Source organism: Pelodiscus sinensis, chromosome 5 (assembly GCF_049634645.1).
Source record: "Pelodiscus sinensis isolate JC-2024 chromosome 5, ASM4963464v1, whole genome shotgun sequence".
In the NCBI taxonomy this organism is placed as follows: Eukaryota; Metazoa; Chordata; order Testudines; family Trionychidae; genus Pelodiscus; species Pelodiscus sinensis.
In genome coordinates, this window is record NC_134715.1 from 91,837,481 (window position 1) to 91,857,216 (window position 19,736).

Consider the following 19,736-nt stretch of genomic DNA (forward strand, 5'->3'; position numbering starts at 1 on the left):
TGGGAGCTCGGCAGTGATACTTACGTCAAATAGGAAAATGGAACCAGGACAATTCTCAATAGGGAAGTTGGTTTAAGGGTTGAAGTGGATTGTGTAGTGGCCCTCGGAACCAGAGTGGGAAGCAGAAGAGTACCATAACTGTTGCATACTAGGCATCTGATAAGGGAGAGTCACTCAAGGTAAGTTGCTTGCAACCCTATTCCTTTCCTGCACCCTGAGTTTCCTAACCAGCGCCTTTCCTGCTCAGAGTTTTTCCTTCAGTATCTTTTCTTCTGGTTCTGCTTAGGGATGTTAAATAGCAGGTAATAGAATAGTCAACTAACTGCATGAATATTTAGCGGTTAGTCGACTACTCTATAGCTTCTGGGACCGGGACCAGGGCCAGCAGCCAGTACAATCTGGCCCAACTCCCAGGCGCTCCCTGCTACCCCATACTGTTTCCTCTGTATCAGAGACAGCAACGCAGGGTGCTTGGCGGGAGCCGGTCTGCAAGGGGAGCCAGTTTAAAAACTAGCTCCCTTCGCAGACTGGCTGCCTGCTACCCCATGCTGCTGCCTCTGATACAGACGCAGCAGCACAGAATGGTAGCAGCCCTGTCCATGGGGGGTCTGAGCTCCCCACGGACAGAGGTTGCTGGGGGCGGGGGAGGAAGTGGGGAAGGCTGCCGCAAGGCAGCTTCCCCTGGCCCCCCTCCTCCCTGCGCTACTGCCTCTGATAAAGGCAGCAGCATGGCGGGGGGTGGCAGGCGGATCCGGTGCTGTGGGGAACTGGCTTTTAAGCCGTCATCCTCCAGCACTGACTCCTGCTTCCCCTTCCCCTTGCTGCCTCTAATACAAAGGCAGCAAGTGGTGGGGAGAAATGCAAGTTGACTGCTCATTCACATCCCTAGTTCTGCTGTATTACTGCTTTTTTATCAGCAGTTTCTTCTTTTTAACTTCCATGTTCAGCCATTACTGCTACTCTCAGTCTAGTATAACTTTCCTTGTCACTTTCACAAGACTTTCTCCTTTCATTCAGTCAGACAGCCTTTTGCTGTAACTGCAACACCAGCACCTCTGATTCTCCACAACAGTTCCCACAAACTTTGCTAGCTTTTTCAGGATCTGGTTCCCTTTCCAAAGAGAGAGGCTCAGCATGGGTCACCCACCTCCCAAAAGGTCGTGCTCGTAACACGTATGCTGAAGATGGCACAGTAGTGGTTGATGACATAACAATGACAACATTTTCCAGCATGTTAGCCTGATTCTGATCTTAGTTGTGCCAGCATAAGTCTGGATTTGCTCCAGCATAGCTGAGACCAGAATTTGAAGTTTTACATGTTGATGGTGAGTATGGTATAGGGAGACATAGAATTAAGATTGGCATCAGAACCTTTCTTTCAGAGTGTTGACTTTTTACCATTAAATTTTGTGACTTAAAATGTTACAGTAAATTTTAAGTTTTGTACAGCAACAAGCTTTTAATTTAATTATAAATTATTAGTAAATTTAGAGAATTATTTTTAGCATTTAGTTTAGTAGTGTTGTATACAAAAAAGCATCCATCCTTTTTATGAAGCTGTTCAGGCTTTTGGTTGTGACTGAAGTTACACAGCATCTGAGATAAACTAATCCAGGTTTGAGCCTATTTTTATATATATATATATATATATATAATTCACTAGATAGCTCTTCGGAAAACAGCCTTTAACCAACAGTTTTGGGGTCTCAAACCAAATTTAGAACTTGTAACCTGGGATTCTGCATAACTTTTCAATTCTAATTACCAAGTTCCCGTGGATGCATATGTTTCCAGTGTACTTATCTACGCTGTTCATAAATTATTTTAACTCTCTTCCCAAAATTAATTTTGCAGTTAACCCTTATATTTAAAGAGAAACTCACTACATACCAAGAAACTGCCATTGAGAAAATAGATTCTTGGCCTGCGTGATTGTTCTCTAGTGTTGGAGCTGTTCATCGAGCCATTCCTTACTGTCCCAGTGTCAAAGGCTGAGCCCTGTTCTGCTTACTGTCTCAAATGAGTATTCTCATGCATGTTAGTTCTATGAAAGTCTGTATGACAGTTCTTCTGGATAAGTGTCACTTAAATGAATGAGTCAGGACTATAGGAGCAAACCTGTATTTTGTAACTAGAAGATTTACCCAGCATTGCTCAGGTCCTTAACTCAATTAAGGTGTTTTTTTTTTTTTTTGGAAACTAAAATGAAAATGTACACATTTCATTTAAATCATTGCTCTGGGGTGGTGCTGGGGAGGAGGGGTTCAGTCAGCAGGCTGCCCCAGGAGAGGGACTACCCCCAGCCCTCGCTCACCGCAGAAGCTTGGGCTCAGGTGAAAAGCGCTTCTCAGTGGCCACTGGATCTCCAGTGGGCACTGCCGGTGCAGGGTACATGTTCCCTGGTTGGGGCAGTTCCAGGCTTATGCGCCCCCTGTGTGTCCCCAGCCAGAATGAGGAATGCAGTAAATTGTGCATTTTCCCTCGCTCCCTGATGAAAGGGAAGAATTCCGCAATGTTCCTGTACAAATCCAGGGGAAGAGGAGTTCAGCTACCTCACCTTCCCTAAATGGTACCTGAGAACGGGAGACTCTGTACTGGGGCATTCCCAGAGGGGGGGGGGGGGGGGTGCACCCTCACCCTTTTACTTGTCTGGTAATTGTCTCTTTTCTGTATGATTTTATAAGGAACAGTCCCATTCGGTTTTCCTGGCACGACCAAACCCTAACCTTGCTTTGAGTTATGATAATATTAAGCTGTATACCGAATTTGGTGGTTCTAGCTCTTAATGTTTATGAGTTCTTAAACAGATGGACAGACACACAGACAGACAAATTCTCTCAAATATATAGTAGATATGAGGAAATGCTTACCCCAGTATGTTGCTCTAAAAATGGAAAATATTGTTGACATTTTGCTTTTTTCCTTATTAAAGTGTGGATTGGGAATAAAAAATATGCTGTCAGTAGGGTTTTTTAAGTACTTGTTTTAATTAGTTTTACAAAATAACCAGTCCCTCTACTGAAACATTCAGCAGCTGTCAAGATTTATGAAAACTCAGCAGCATTGTGTTGCGATGTTTTATTATCATGCTTAACAGCTCTTTAGGAAATTTTATAATGTGGTGTTTTTCTTTTGTGTTTTCCTTTGTTTTTAATTTCTTAAATGATCCCTCTTTTCAGATTTCAAATTATAATCCTTTTCCTGATCCATTGCTGAAGCCCCGTGATCCATGTCAGAAGTACTTCAAGGTCAGATGCCCTTTCACATATTTCCATAAACAGAATCTTTTAAAATCTTTCTCTTCTTATCAGGCCCATATTGGTTTTAATTTTGCATTCTAGAGTGAAATAAGCAAACATGTTCCCTTTCACACACCCCCCCCCCCCCCAACTGATCCCATTCTTAAGTAAATTCTTGCTTTAGGAGAGGTTTTTAAAAGCAGAATAAAGTAGTCACAAATATGTTTTATTTAAAATATTTATGTTCTGTTTATATACTAATTTTGTTGTGCTTATAGCCAAAAATAAAAGTCCTTCACTTTATGAGGTTTATGTCCTGGCTTTTGAAAAATATTGAATAGGGCCGCTTAGTTAATTGTATTATAGTAGTGTCCCACTCACAATGTGAACTCATTATGTCTGGCACTGTACAAATGTGAAATAATTCTGGCCGAATCATGGATCAGTATTTGGCTAAAAATAGGAAATAGTGTAGGAATAAATAGTCAGTTTTCAGAATTGAGAGAGGTGAACAATGGAGTTACCAAGAATCTGGCCTGTTCAACATGTTCATTAATGATCTGGAAAAAGGTGTGAACAATGAAAAGACAAGGTTTTCAGGTGATATAAAATTTTGTAATATAGTTAATCTCAAAGCTGATTGCAGAGAATTATAGGGGGGTATCAAATTCAACATTGGTAAGTGCAAAATAATGCACACTAGAAAAAGATAATAATTGGTTGTTACCACTCAAGAACAAGATTTTTTTAGTTACTATGGACAATTCTCTGAAATATTTGAGCAGCAGTGGTCAAAAATGCTAACAATATTAGGCACTATTAGGAAAGGAATAGAAAATAATATAAAGCATAATGCCTTTACATAAATCCATAGTACACCCACACCTTGAATATAGTGTCCAGGTTTGCTTGCCCTGACACCAAAGGGCTATAGTGGAACTGGATGATCAAAGGTTGGCAGGCAGAAAGGTGAAGTGTATTCATGTAAAGGCAGTGCTGTATGGTGTACTGGAAAATGTGAAATAGAGTTGGGGTCAGCACCTCCCTTGCTTTGCCTCTTGTGTCATCACTTATACATCTGAGTGAAGTGAGCGGAAAGCACTCCCAAATCAAAAGGGTAATATGGAGGGGGAAAGATGGCTTGGAACTGGCTTGGACCTCTGGGGAATTGATAAGAAAACCTTAACTATGATATTTAATCAAGTGAAAATGGTTGCACCTGAATCTGAATTAAAGGAGGTGAATGAAGAGATGCCAAAAGAAATCTAATTTGGTGGAGTTCTGAATAGCAAATTATGATATGCTTCCTCTGCAAAAGCTGAATGAAAACATCTTATGCCTAAAGTAGAGTGTTATCTTTTCCTTCTTACTCTTTGCCTTTATGTTCTCTTTCTCTCCTCACTCCCACCTTTCTTTGAGTAATTTAAGCCCTTCCTAAGCGCTCATATTCTCCAGTACTTGCAGTAATTCTTTCTCAGGCAGTGTCTTCCAACCTTGATGGATAGGAAGTGCTCTTCACGACTGTATGGATTTTCTCCACATATATCCCCTAGTTTGTTGTTGGCCCCCATTATTTCTCATCTTCACTTCACCTTTTTGTATGCTCTCACTTTGTCAGCTATTGATCTGGCTCCAGCTCCTTTTCTCCCTAATTTCTTCCTGTCTAACCATTTGGTTCCTTCTCCTCCTTTGCTGTCTTCTTTCTATTCTGGTTCTCCTCTCCCTGATGCATACTCCTGTCCAATCCTTCCCGCAACCCTTAATACTAATTCCCAACTCATCTGTTTCTATCTGATGCTACTCCCAGCTTAGCTTAATACTTCAGTTTCAGGTAGAACAAAAGAGTGGAACACAAATCATAGGCACTCTGGAGTTAAGTGGTAGTGTAGAAACAGCATTTTGTAAATGAATGTGTAGAAGAGTATGAGGGCAGAATCAATGGAAGAAATATGCTTCATGAGAGGACATACTGTCCTTACCCCTCTGTCTCATCTAAATAGGTGCACTCTTTAGCTTATGAAGATTAGGAGTTGTTCATGTAAGTTAATGTATACCACTCATAAACAACAGTGAGGTGTACAGTAACTTCAAGTTCAGCCTTTTAAAACCTAAGCTCATTATTCACTTTCTAGGAACGAGTCAATATATCTGGTGTATCAGTGCCGGATCTTTATTGAGTAGACTCAGAATCGTATTGTTTTCTACATTATATCTCCATATATTGATTTTTGTCAGGATGTGTTTGAACTACCTAGGAAGGTGTCTTTTTTAAGAATTCTTTTCCACACAAAAAATAACTAGAACAACATTGCAGGGGACATTGGGATCTGTAGAACAGGGCTCCCTGCTTGTAAACTATTAAGTTGTTTATAAATTGTAATCTTGTTATTTCAGATTCTCTCAGAATTGTGTTGGAATGTACTATGATCTGATTTCAAAAACTGGCCTTGATAAATAGCATGCAGTTGTGGACACTATACTATAAACTGTCAGGGATCACAATTATCAATTCCTTAAAAGTTTTACATAAAATATATTGGTTGATCACAGAATGACAATGAACCACTAGTGTGGTGCGGGTATGAACCACTAGTTGTGGTATGGGCACAAAATGAGCTCAAACTAGCTATGGAAATAAAGGGAAACAAGAAGACTTTTTATAAATACATTAGAAGCAAGAGAAAGACCGAGGACAGGGTAGGCCCACTGGTCAGTGAGGAGGGAGAAACAGTAACAGGAAACTTGGAAATAGCAGAGATGCTTAATGACTTCTTTGTTTCGGTCTTCACCGAAAAGTCTGAAGGAATGCTTAACATAGTGAATGCTAGTGGGAAGGAGGGAGGTTTAGAAGATAAAATAAAAAAAAGAACAAGTTAAAAATCACCTAGAAAAGTTAGATGCCTGCAAGTCACCAGGGCCTGATGAAATACACCCTAGAATACTCAAGGAGCTGATAGAGGAGGTATCTGAGCCTCTAGCTATCATCTTTGGAAAATCAAGGGAGACAGGAGATATTCCAGAAGACTGGAAAAGGGCAAATATAGTGCCCATTTATAAAAAGGGAAATAAGAACAACCAAGAAACTACAGACCAGTTAGTTTAACTTCTGTGCCAGGGAAAATAATGGAGCAAGTAATTAAGGAAATCCTCTGTAAACACTTGGAAAGTGGCAAGGTGATAGGGAACAGCCAGCATGGGTTTGTAAAGAATAAATCATGTCAAACCAATCTGATAGCTTTCTTTGCTAGGATAACGAGTCTTATGGATAAGGAAGAAGCGGTGGATGTGGTATACCTAGACTTTAGTAACGCATTTGATACGGTCTTGCATGATATTCTTATCAGTAAACTAGGTAAATACAACTTAGATGGTGCTACTATAAGGTGGATGCATAACTGGCTTGATAACCGTACTCAGAGAGTAGTTATTAATGGTTCACAATCCTTCTGGAAAGGTATAACAAGTGGGGTTCTGCAGGGGTCTGTTTTGGGATTGGCTATGTTCAATATCTTCATCAACTATTTAGATACTGGCATAGAAAGTACACTTATTAAGCTTGCAGATGATACCAAGCTGGGAGGGGTTGCGACTGCTCTGGAGGATAGGATCATAATTTAAAATGATCTGGACAAATTGGAGAAATGGTCTAGATAAACTGGATGAAGTTTAACAGAGACAAATGCAAAGTGCTCCACTTAGGAAGGAACAATCAGTTTCACACATACAGACTGGAAAGCGACTGTCTAGGAAGGAGTATGGCAGAAAGGGATAGGAAGGAGTATGGCAGAAAGGGATCTAGGTGTTATAGTGGACCACAAGCTGAATATGAGTCATCAGTGTGATGCTGTTGCAAAGAAAGCAAACATGATTCTGGGATGCATTAACAGGTGTGTTGTGAGCAAGACATGAGAAGTCATTCTTCCGCTCTACTCTGCACTGGTTAGGCCTCAGTTGGTGTATTGTGTCCAGTTCTGGGCACCGCATTACAAGAAAGATGTGGAGAAATTGGAGAGGGTCCAGAGAAGAGCAACAGGAACGATTAAAGGTCTAGAGATCATGACCTATCATAGAATCATAGAATAATAGGACTGGAAGGGACCTCAAGAGGTCATCGAGTCCAGCCCCCCGCCCTCAAGGCAGGACCACGCTCCGTCTACACCATCCCTGACAGATGTCTATCTAACCTGTTCTTAAATATCTCCAGAGAGGGAGATTCCACCACCTCCCTTGGCAATTTATTCCAGTATTTGACCACCCTGACAGTTAGGAATTTTTTCCTAATGTCCAATCTAAACCTCCCCTGCTGCACTTTAAGCCCATTACTCGTTGTCCTGTCCTCAGAAACCAAGAGGAACACATTTTCTCCTTCCTCCTTGTGACACCCTTTAGATATTTGAAAACCGCTATCATGTCCCCCCTTAATCTTCTTTTTTCCAAACTAAACAAGCCCAGTTCATGAAGCCTGGCTTCATAGGTCATGTTCTCTAAACCTTTAATCATTCTTGTCGCTCTTCTCTGTACCCTTTCCAATTTCTCCACATCTTTCTTGAAATGTGGTGCCCAGAACTGGACACAGTACTCCAGCTGAGGCCTAACTAGTGCAGAGTAGAGCGGCAGAATGACTTCACGAGTTTTGCTTACAACACACCTGTTGATACAACCTAGAATCATATTTGCTTTTTTTGCAACAGCATCACACTGTTGACTCATATTCAACTTGTGGTCCACTATGACCCCTAGATCCCTTTCCGCCATGCTCCTTCCTAGACAGTCGCTTCCCATCTTGTATGTATGGAACTGATTGTTCCTTCCTAAGTGGAGCACTTTGCATTTCTCTTTATTAAACCTCATCCTGTTTACCTCTGACCATTTCTCTAACTTGCTAAGGTCATTTTGAATTATGTCCCTATCCTCCAAAGAAGTTGCAACCCCACCGAGTTTGGTATCATCTGAAAACTTAATAAGCGTACTCTCTATCCCAATACCTACATCATTGATGAAGATATTGAACAGTACGGGTCCCAAAACAGACCCTGAAAACAGGCTGAAAAAATTGGATTTGTTTAGTTTAGAAAAGAGAAGACTGAGGGGGGACATGATAGCCGTTTTCATATATCTAAAAGGGTGTCATAAGGAGGAAGGAGAAAACTTGTTCATCTTGGCCTCTGAGGATAGAACAAGAAGCAGTGGACTTAAACTGCAGCAAGGGAGGTTTAGGCTGGACATTAGGAAAAAGTTCCTAACTGTCAGGATAGTTAAACACTGGAATAAATTGTCCAGAGAGGTTGTGGAATCTCCATCTGTGGAGATATTTAAGAGTAGGTTAGATAAATGTCTATCAGGGATGGTCTAGACAGCATTTGGTCCTGCCATGGGGGCAGGGGACTGGACTCGATGACCTCTCGAGGTCCCTTCCAGTCCTAGATTCTATGATTCTATGAAAAAGGCAAATGGAATCCTAGGTTTCATCAGGCCAAGTATTTCCAATAGGTATAAAGAAGTGGTAGTACCATTGTACACGACACTGGTGAGATCTTCTCTGGATCTCTCCTACTGTGTGCATTTCTGGTATCCCATGTGCAAAAAGATTAATTCAAACTGGAACAGGTGCAGAGAAGTGCAACTAGGATGATCAGAGGAGTGAAATACCTATTTATGAGAGGAGATGGAAAGAGCTTGGCTTGTTCAGCTTAACAAAAATAAAAGACCGAGGGGAGATATGATTGCTATCTGTACTTACATCATAGGGATAAATACAGGTTGGACATCTCTTATCTGGCTCCCTTGGAGCCTGACTTGTCCCTAACTAGGGAATTTGCCAGCCCGGAGAAGGTTCCCTGCCACAGTGCCCAGCTGTGGACTCTGCCATCTGGGGGTAGAGCGGAGGGACTAACTTCAGCCCCTGCCAGGCTGCGTGCTGGGTTGCTGGCCCCACTGCTGTTGCCCTGGCTGGGCTGCCTGCTAGCCTCCCGCCCTGCGCTGCTGTGGGCAGTCACAAGCTCTGGCCCCACACTGCAGCAGGGTTCCAGGGGCCAGCTCTGGCCATGGTTGGACTGTTGGGGGCTGCTGAGGTCTCAGGCTCTGATCCCAGCCCCGTGCTGCCATGGGCTGCTGGGGCTGCCACCAGCCCCTGTCCTGGGTCCACTGCTGCAGGCTGCTGAGGGCTCGGACTCCTCCCTGCAGCAGCCCATAAGCTCTGGCCCCACTTCCGTGAGCTGCCTGAGGCTCTGGCCTCAGCCTGCACTGCCTGGGTTGCCACCGGCTCAATCCCAGTGCCGCAGACTGTCTGGGGCTGCTGGAGTTGCTGCTGGCTTCAGCCCCACTGCTGGGGGCTGCCCTCAGATCTGTCCTGATGCTTCAGCCTGGCCCCTCCTGGATTGCTGTCCTGTCACTAGGCTGCCAGGGTTCTCTGATCCAGCCACATCCATAATCCAGCCTGTACCAGGGAGGGAGAGGAGTTAGATTAAGTTCAGTGCCAACATGGATACAAGAACAAATGGATATAAACAGGTCATCAAGACGTTTACTATTGAAATGAGATGAAGGCTTCTAACCATCAGAGGAGCGAAACATTGAGGGACAAAAAAATCTAACTGGCATCAAGACTGAGCTTGATAAATGTTTTGAGGGGATGGCGTTATGCTGCTCCCAATGGCAAGAGTTGATCTGCGACTGCTAGCAGCAAGAATGTCCAGTAGCCAGTGATGGGACACTAAATGGAGAGAGTTTTGAGTTACTAAAGAGAATTCTTTCCCATATGGTTGGTGGGTCTTGCCTGGGGTGGGCAATAATTTTTGATGCAGAGCCACTCCAAGATTTTGGAAAGTGGTTGAGGGCTGCACACGCTTCCATGATATTAATGGAGGAGATGCGGGGTCTGGAATGGCGGTTGGGTGCAGAAGGGAGCTTGGAGTAAGGCACTGGGGTACAGGAGGGAGACTGGAATCGGGGAGGGAGTTGGGATGAAGCAGGTTGTGACTGAGGGCAGGGGACTAGAGTGCAGAGGTTTGGGATGTGACCTAGGATAGGATTGTGATCTGGGGCAGGAGATTGGCAGGAGATGCAATCTCTGTTGTCAGAGGGATGCAAATCAAGCACATCGAAATTGCTAATGAAGCATGGATTTAAATATCCCATGCCTTATTAGCATAAACATGGCCACCGCTTTTTTTTTCTTCCAAAAGAGGGTTTTTTTTTTTAAAAAAAAGGCAGTCTAGACCAGGATCTGTCGAAAATGAACCCTTTTTCGACAGATCCTGTATTCCTCAAAAAATGAGGTTTACAGGAACTGTCCCAAAAAAAGGCTTTATTTTTAACAGATCCACAAAAAAACTCAGTTTCGAAAAACGCGGTGGCCATGTTTATGTTAATGAGGCACGGGATATTTAAATCCCAGCTTCATTAGCAATTTTGATGTGCCTAATCTACATCTCTCTGTCGACAGAGAGGTGTAAACTAGACACAGCCTGGGGGGGGGGGGGGGCGGCGTATGAGTGAAAGAGGGAGACAGAGGGTTTAAACATGTTGAGTGGGGGGGAGGGGGACAGAGAGTTGGGGCAGGGAAGGGCTGGGGTTCCAGAAGCAGGCTGTGGCCAAGAGACTTACTTGTCAGCTGCCAAACTAGCCTGCCTGCCTGTAGAGCTTAAAATGTTTCCCAGGCAGCCAGCCTCCCTGCCTGGCCATGTGCTTCATGTAAAACTGAGATGAGAAGAGGGGGTATGGTTCTTCTTAGCTGCCTGATTTTCTAACAAGAAGCTCCCATTGGCCGGTTTCTGCCAGAAACTGGCGAATGGGAATGTGCTGGGGGCGGGGCAGCTCCTAAAACATTCCCCCTTCCCTCCAGTTTCAAAACAGAAACAGAGCCCTGCAGCCGCGTTTCTGGATCTGGTGGCTTGGCGGGCTGAATCTGGCCTGTGGGCTGCATTTTGCCCAGCCCTGTTCTTTCCACATGCTCAGGTGCTAACTTGTTACCATGTGAGGGGTCAAGAAGGAATTGTCATTGAGTCATAATGTCAAAGACACTGGGGATTTCCACCTTCCTTGGCAGCATGGGGCCAGGGTGAAGATAGCAGATTATCTGTAATTTGAAGTCTTTAAATCATAATGTGAGGATTTCAGTAACTCAGCCAGAAGGTTGAGGAAATCACAATAATCAGATTATGGAAAATCATGTGTTTAAACCCATTTGCAACTCTTAGGAGTGGAACTCTATGTGGCATAGAGGAAAAGAGAGAGAGAAAGGATGCATTTTCTAAGGTTTAAATGAAATAAGCAATTTTGAAAATGAGTTAACACTAAATTTAACAAGAATCTATAGCTATAAGCTATAGGTCAAGGAAGGGCGAGTGAGGTTTTGTGAACTGAAATGTACAGGAAGTCAAACTAGATAATCACGATGGTCCCTTCTGACCTTAAAGTCTATGAGCATATAACTTCTATATTGCCTTCAGGCTTCATGAAAACCACAAGAAATTTAAAAAGCTAGTCAATAAATTCAAATTGCTCCATTTTATAAGACAAAAAAAATCTACATACATTCCTTTATAACAGAGAAAACAGCAAGCAAATGGTCTGGTAGCACTTTATAGACTAACAAAACATGTAGATGGTATCACGAGCTTTTGTGGGCACAGCCCACTTCTTCAGATACCATCTACATGTTTTGTTAGTCTATAAAGTGCTACCAGACCATTTGCTTGCTGTTTTTTTTCTGTAACAAACTAACTCGGCTACCCCCTGAAGCTCCTTTATAACGGAGGGCACTTGTTCATAACTTTATGTGGAGTCCTCAACCATATGAGTCATAATATTACTTTGCATCCTGAAGGATCAATCAGACAGAGAGGATGTGTGATGACAACTCCTAAAAGTATTTATTTACCTCTAAAAACACACTAATTTCTGATACTTTGATTTTTTTTAATGTGCTATGGTTACAATTTGAATACTTGAATATATGTATTTATTATTAATCAAAAACTAAAGCTAAAAGACTAATAGACCAGAATTTGAGGAAATCATGGTAATCAAATAATGAAAAATCATGTGTTTAAACCCTTTTGTAACTCTTAAGACTGGGATTCCTTTGGCATAGAGGAAAAGATAAAGGATACATTAGTCTGTTCTCTAAAGTTAAAACAAAATGAAGTATACAAATTTGAAAATGTTAAACACTAAATTTAACAGGTGTACCTGGATTTAAATAAACCTTTCATATAGTGTTCCTTATATTTTATATATAAGGAGTCCATAAAGAATTTATTTTCTCTAAATCCATATTTTAGAGTAGTCTTTTCTTTCACAGATTGAATACTCAGATGCACAATATAGCTTAACTGGAATGCTCTCCTAGCAACCAGCTCAAACTGTACTCTTTTATCCATGGATATATCTGAAGTCACACCCTCATTTTAGTGTGCAACAGGCATATCACAAATCAGCCTTTTCTGAGAGAACTAGCAACAACTGAGAGAGTGCTTTATACTCTGTCAGAGGGAGTGAATACTAATTGGTTTATAATTTGTTTGCATTTCTCAAACGAGTGAGTCACAGGAAGAATTCATGGTGTATTTTCTATTATTAATGGAAGTCATACTTTACCATGGGAGTGACAATAGGCAGCAGGGGAAACCATGGATACTTTTTAATATATAAAAAAATACTCTCTTTGATCATTTCATTGGTCTGAAAGTAGGATGACCAGGTGTTCGGTTTTCAACTGGGATCCCCGGTCGAAAAGGGATCCTGGCAGCTCTGGTCAGCACCGCTGATTGAGCCATTAACTATCTGATTGGCAGTGCCGCACAGTGGGGCTGGCAGATTGGTTGCTAGCCTCCATGCTACGCAGCTCCCAGGAAGCAGCTGGCATGTTCACCCTCCAGCTTCTATGCATAAGAGGCCAGGGCATCTTGAGGGGCTTTGCATGCTGTCCCTGCCCCAAATGCCACCATGTAGGAGCTGAGAGGGCATACCACTACTTCCAAGAACTGTGTGAGGTAAGTGCTACCTGGAACCTACACCTCTTACACCTCCAGGCCACAACCCCCTGTCCCAGCTTTGATTCTACCTTCCACCCAGCAGGTCCCTCAGCCACAGCCCAGAGCCTCTTCCTGCAACCTAAACCCTTCATCCCCCAGCCTCACCCCAGAGCCTGCACCCCCAGTTGGAGCCATCAGGTCCTCCCACAACTTGCCCTGTTAGCCGGCACAGTGAAAATGAGTGAGTGAGTGAGTGAGTGAGTGAGTGAGTGAGTGAGTGAGTGAGTGAGTGAATGAGGGTGACTAGGGAATGGAGTGAGCGGGATGGGACATGGGGAGGGCCTTGCAAGGGAGGTGTTCGGTTATTCCCGGGTACAAAGTTGGCAACCTTATTTGAAAATCCCCTCCCTGCCCAAGCCTAGTTCTCTGGAAGCTTGACCAGTGTTTCAGATATCATGATGTCAGAGAGTTGCCCACAAGTTGCAAGAAAAGTAAGAAAAGTAGAAGAATGTTGTAGCTCAGTTATGGACTGATTATGAACTGTGCTGATTAGGCCTCAGCTGGAGTATTGAGTCCAGTTGTGGGCACCATGTTTCAGGAAAGATGTAGACAAATTGACTATGTCTGCACTGCTGGTTTTGCCGGCAGCGAGTATGCAAATGAGGCATGGATTAGCATATCACGGTGCCTCGTTTGCATAATTTATGCAAGCCGTTTTTGCACAAAGGGTTTTTGTGAGGGGGGGGAAAAAAAAGTAGCGTGGACATTTTGTGTTGCACAAAAACCCTATTTTGTGCAAGATCCTTATGCCCCTCCGGGAGAGGCATAGACGAAGCCATTGTGTAGAGAGTCCAGAGAAGAGCAACAAAAATGATTAAACATCTACAGAGCATGAGCTATGAGGGAAGACTGAAAGAATTGGGTTTGTTTAGTTTGGAAAAGAGAAGACATGATAGCAGCTTTTAAGTACCTAAACGGATGTTACAAGGAGGAGGGAGAAAAATTACTCTCCTTAACATCTGAGGATAGGACAAGAAGCAATTGGCTTAAGTTGCAGCAAGGGAGGCTTAGGTTGGACATTAGGAAAAACTTGCTAACTCTCAGGGTGGTTGAAGATTGGAATAAGTTGCCTAGGGAGATTGTGGAATCTCCATCTCTGGAGATATTTAAGAGCAGGTTGGATAGACATCTATCAGAGATGACCTAAAATAAGCAATAACAATGTTTCATTTCTGCCAGGGTAGAAAGGTAGCAGTATGTTGCTTTGATCTGTAGGGCCACTTAGGGTACGTCTAGACTACAGGCTTTTGTCGACAGAAGCTTTGTTGACAGATACTGTCGACAAAGCTTCTGTCGACAAAGAGTGTCTACCCTGTAGTCTAGACACAACCCTAGATGCAATAACACCTTCTGTCGACAGAACGCGTTATGCCTCGTAAAATGAGGTTTACCAGCGTCTACAAAACTGCTGAGTTCTGTCGACGTTATGTCGACAGAACTCAGCGGTAGTGCAGACGCAGGTAGAGTTTTGTCGACAAAACTCTGTAATCTAGACACACCCTACTCTTCAACTCACTATTGGTGGGTCCTAAATAAATTCTTGCCCTACTTCTTGGCTCAGGAGGCGGTGAAACCATGCATTTTAGTGAGAAAGAGGATAATGAACTTCAGAACTCCAAAGCAGATGCAAAATACTTCTTTTCCTCCCCAAAATATACCTAGTAGAGTAAACTTCCAATAATCCAGCACCTTTCAACCCAGGGGGTGCCGGATTATCGGATATGCCAGAGTATCAGGAGATACTCCGGAAGGGGAGCTGTGAAGGGTTGAGGGGGGGGGGAGGGGGGAAATGGCGCGGCGTGGGGCGAACCCTCCACCGTTATGCAGGGAGGTGGAGGAAGCCCCGCGCACCTGCTGCCGACAGATTCAGCCGCTTCTGAAACTGACGAGTGGAGGACTTGGAGAAGCCAGGGACTGAGCAGCTGGGGTGCTGCCCGGTTGGTCCTGGAGCGCCGCCCCTAACCTCCCTGCTCGGTGCCCAGCAGCACTCTCAGCTGCTTTGCTCCGCAGCTTCCCCAAGTCTGCCGCTTGGCGGAGCAGAGCATCTGGGGTGCTGCCGGGCGCCGAGCAGGGGGGTGAGGGTCGGCACTGCGGGACCAACTCGGCAGCACCCCAGCTGCTCTGCTTTGCGCATCTTCCCCAAGTCCGCCACTGGTCAGTTTAATCAGCGGCAGCAGCACACTTGGGGAAGCGGTACGGAGAAGCTCCAGTTGTCTTCTGGCTGGAGCACTTCCGGATTCCAGTTGGTGCTGGACTATCGGGAGTGCCGGACCACTGGATGCCGACAATTGGAGTTTTACTGTAGCTCAAACATTCAAAAATGTAAAATAAAAATTGGAGTAAAAATATTGTATACCTTTATTAACAACGTAACATTCCCCAGTGTCATCACCACCTTTTTTGCTTTTGAATTTTCATATTTGACAAACTGATCTTTTTTTTTAATGTATCTGTTTTCCCTTCCACTTAGTTTATAGAAACTGTTGTTTACCAGTTAAAGGCATTGTATCCCTTTTCCAAAAGCTCTACTACAAGGAGTATCTCATGAATATCTCTTTTTCTTTTCTAGTTGACTCCAGTGTGGACGCATTGGCTGTGTTTATGGCAAGCAGTAGCACAACCGACGTTGTGAATCGCAATAATCCAGCCACTCCCCCTAATACTCTTAACTTGCGCTCCTCCCATAATGAACTGTTGAATGCGGAAATGAAGCATACAGAAACAAAGAACAGCACTCCCCCAAAATGCAGGAAAAAATATGCATTAACTAACATTCAGACAGCCATGGGCCTTTCAGATCCAGCAGCACAGCCCCTTCTGGGGAACAACTCTGCTAATATAAAGCTGGTGAAGAATGGAGAAAATCAGCTTAGAAAAGCAGCAGAGCAGGGGCAGCAGGATCCCAACAAAAATCTCACTACAACTGCAGGGATAAACATTACTTCTGAGAAGTTAGAAGGTAAAGAAGCAACCCCTCAGGATTCTGCAGGCTGCGAAATATTCTCCTCTCAACCTAGGAGGACCAAGAGCTTCCTAAATTACTATGCAGATCTGGAAACATCAGCCAGGGAATTAGAACAGAATTTTGGGAACAGTCATGTAGTGATGGAGGAGAAAGCAGCACAAAGTAACAGCCAGGCTTCCACCGTGATTGTCAATGGGGATATACTGCCTCAGAAACAAAACAAGCTGTCCAGTCCAGAAGATGGCCAAGTAGCCACTGTATCATCAAGTCCTGAGACTAAGAAGGACCATCCTAAAACTGGAGCCAAAACAGATTGTGCATTACATCGGATTCAAAATCTGGCTCCAAGTGATGAAGATTCCAGCTGGACAACGTTATCACAGGACAGTGCTTCTCCAAGTTCACCTGATGAAACAGGTACAAAAGTGAAGAAATGTTTTCCTCAGCTCTTAGTAACTACCACTCTAAAATATGTTTGGCATTTCTCTTTAATCTCATTGTGCAGACAGTTGGGGATAAGTGAGACAATCTGAGGCAAAAAAAGAGAAATTGAAAATAGCAAGATGCCCCTTAATGCTCTTTACCAAGCAGTAGCTTGTTTTGGGAGAGTGATGAGCTACAAGATAAGGCTAGATAATCACTATGGCCTCTTTTGACACTGAAATACATAAAGTAGAGCATAGCTAAACCCAAAGGTTAGATTGTTGCATGGCTCCTCATGAAGTTAATAAAGCTGACAACCTTCTATAAAAGGGACTTTATCAGGTACCACAGCTGTAGTCCAGTGATGATGGATCCTGAATTAGACTTTAATTTTTTTTTAAATCTGAAGTTTTAATTACTTTTAAATGATAATCATTCATTTCTTTTAAACACCTAACCCTTTGTTGCTGAGAAATTATTCATATAAAACAAACAGAGGGTGCATCTAATGCAAATAGTGGTGATGTTAACTGGTCATTCTAGTACATGATAGACGAGTACGAAACCTACAGGGTAAAAGATGTTACTTTTCAGCTTTTACATGGAGGAAAGATGGATGTTTTAAAAAAAAATTCAAAGTTGTTAGGGGGAAAAAAAAACAATTTGTGACGCTTTTAAATAAAATCTGAAATTTAAATAATACACCTTATGCTGGATGCTATTGTTCTGTATGCTAATTCGGAAGCTGACATCACTGGGCTTCATGTTTTGAGAGCGTGGGTCCCATTAATTATTGGAACTGTAATGATGAGTAGGGTGGTAGCACTGTTGCTATTCTATGTTATTTTTGCAAATAATTCATTTACTGTAGTTAAGGGACATTGTTACTTTTTTGGTTTTGGATTTGTGTAAAAGGACATTAATTTCTGGGGGGACAAATCGCGTTATCTCAAATCCTATTCTCTGTCCCCAGTTGATCTTTACTAGGTATGCAGTAAACATGAGTTTCACTACGGCAGTACTTTACTTTCCTATCAAAATTGTTCAACAGTACATTATTGGCCAAATTCACAGCTGGAGTAAATCCATCCCATGCTTGTGATTTCATTGGAGTTATGCCTAGTTGACGAAGTGGTATATTTGGTCCTGTCAACTATAAGTATTAAAAATATAAAACAAACTAACACAAACTCCAAACAAACCATTAATACCAGGTGTGTGCTATTTTTAGTTCCTTTCTCCATTATTAATAATTATTAATATTGTATTGCATCAGCATTTAGAGTTAGAGATTTCTTTTTATCAGACTAGATATGGTCAGTGTAATAAGATCTCAGTTTCTGATTTGAAAGTCTTTCTTCGTGTGTATCATGTACAGGCTGCGACTTGGTTGTCTAAAGCAAGAAACTAGTTAAAGAAAATGTTAGTGGCATCTACAGTGTATGTTTGATTAAATTGTTTAATATTGTGTCCATTAGCTCTCCGCGTAATTGATAGTTTACACAGCTGAGGCCCTGGAGAACTATGGGTACAAATAAGCTCTTTTATTCCATAATCTTTAGAGGCTTTGAGCAATTTTTGGATATTTTTCCTTTATTGTGGAATGTAAGCTTTCGTTTAAAAATAGTTTTAAAAATATTGTGACAGTTCCCCTCCCCCCCCGAAACAATTGTCTCCCACAGACAAAAGCAGTAGTAAATAATCTCCACCCCCCCCCCTCCCCCCCAGTGAATTATAAGCAGGCATTATTTAAGAGATAATGTTGTTAAGTGGGGACAGTCTAAGTTGAAGTAAGGTCAGCTTCTTAAAATACAGGCAGTCCTCGAGTTACGTGGATCCGACTTATGTCGGATCCGCAGTTACGAACAGGGTTTTTCTCTCCCCGGAGGATGGGAGCGGCGGGACGCCCAGGTGCGCCGCGGTTCCGCCGCCTGCGTCCTCCGGGGCGAGAAAAGCTGCTCCATGTCTCCCTGGTCGGCTGTTGACTTACTGCAATAAGTAGATCTAAGAAAATCGACTTCTGCTATGTTATTCATGTAGCTGAATTTAGATTGACAGTCTCTGGTAGTGTAGACTAGATCTCATGGTGCCGTGAAGTGGGCTTAGCTTTTCTGTAACGAAATACCTGGAATGGTGTAGTTTCTGTGCTGAAATTATCGCTTTGCTGAAGTCAGCGGGACCACTTATCAGCGGCTGATTCCAGGAAGCCCGGGGCAGAGCAACTCTGCCTCGGGCTTCCTGTAGTCAGCCGCTGGTCAGTTTCAGCCGCGGCTGAATCTGGATGCCGGTTCCAACTTACATACAGATTCAACTTAAGAACCCCAGGCATCCCCAAGTCAGCTGCTGCTGAAACTGACCAGATACATACAGATTCAACTTAGGGACTGTAGGTTTGTTCTTATCTTGTACGTAACCCGGGGACTGCCTTTACTAACTTTAGGCTCCATTTATTCCCCCAGAATGAGCTTGTTAAGGGCATGTCTGCACTATCCTCTGGATCAATGGGCAGTGATTGATCCAGCGGAAGTCTAGTAAAGATTTAATAAATCGATCACAAAACACTCTCCTGTCGACTCCAGTACTCAATCAGAACGAGAGGAGTAATGGGAGTCGACAGAAGAGTGTCGGCTGTTGACTTACTGCAATAAGTAGATCTAAGAAAATCGACTTCTGCTATGTTATTCATGTAGCTGAATTTAGATTGACAGTCTCTGGTAGTGTAGACTAGATCTCATGGTGCCGTGAAGTGGGCTTAGCTTTTCTGTAACGAAATACCTGGAATGGTGTAGTTTCTGTGCTGAAATTATCGCTTTGCTGAAGTCAGCGGGACCACTGTTTCGCTTCTGAACTTTTTTATTCCTTTATATTTGAGCTACAGGAAAATATAATTTTAAAAAATGGAGAGAAACTAATTCAGTCCTGGGAGAAACCAAAGTCACTTCATGTGTTATGAGGGCTTCTTTTTCATTCCTGTAAAGCAGAGCTTCTCAGACTTCATTGCACCGTGACCTCCTTCTGACAAGAAAAATTACTACACAACCACAGGAGGGGAGACTAAATTCTGAGCCAAGT

General features: G+C 43.0%; 1 protein-coding gene across 10 annotated transcripts in view; it reads left to right on the forward strand.

Moving 5' to 3' along the window:
* APBB2 (amyloid beta precursor protein binding family B member 2) overlaps positions 1–19,736 on the forward strand; it is a 329,929-nt gene that overhangs the window by 148,089 nt on the left and 162,104 nt on the right. For 6 of the 10 annotated variants that reach the window (XM_075930527.1, XM_006129478.3, XM_006129479.3 and 3 more), the window contains exon 3: positions 15,846–16,658. The exons of 2 other annotated variants lie outside the window; for them this stretch is intronic. In XM_075930527.1, the coding sequence (XP_075786642.1) occupies positions 15,846–16,658 (813 nt within the window). Of the gene's footprint in view, positions 1–3,179; positions 3,249–15,845; positions 16,659–19,736 lie in introns of all 10 variants that reach the window. 2 more of the 10 variants (XM_075930529.1, XM_075930530.1) reach the window with 1 other exon arrangement.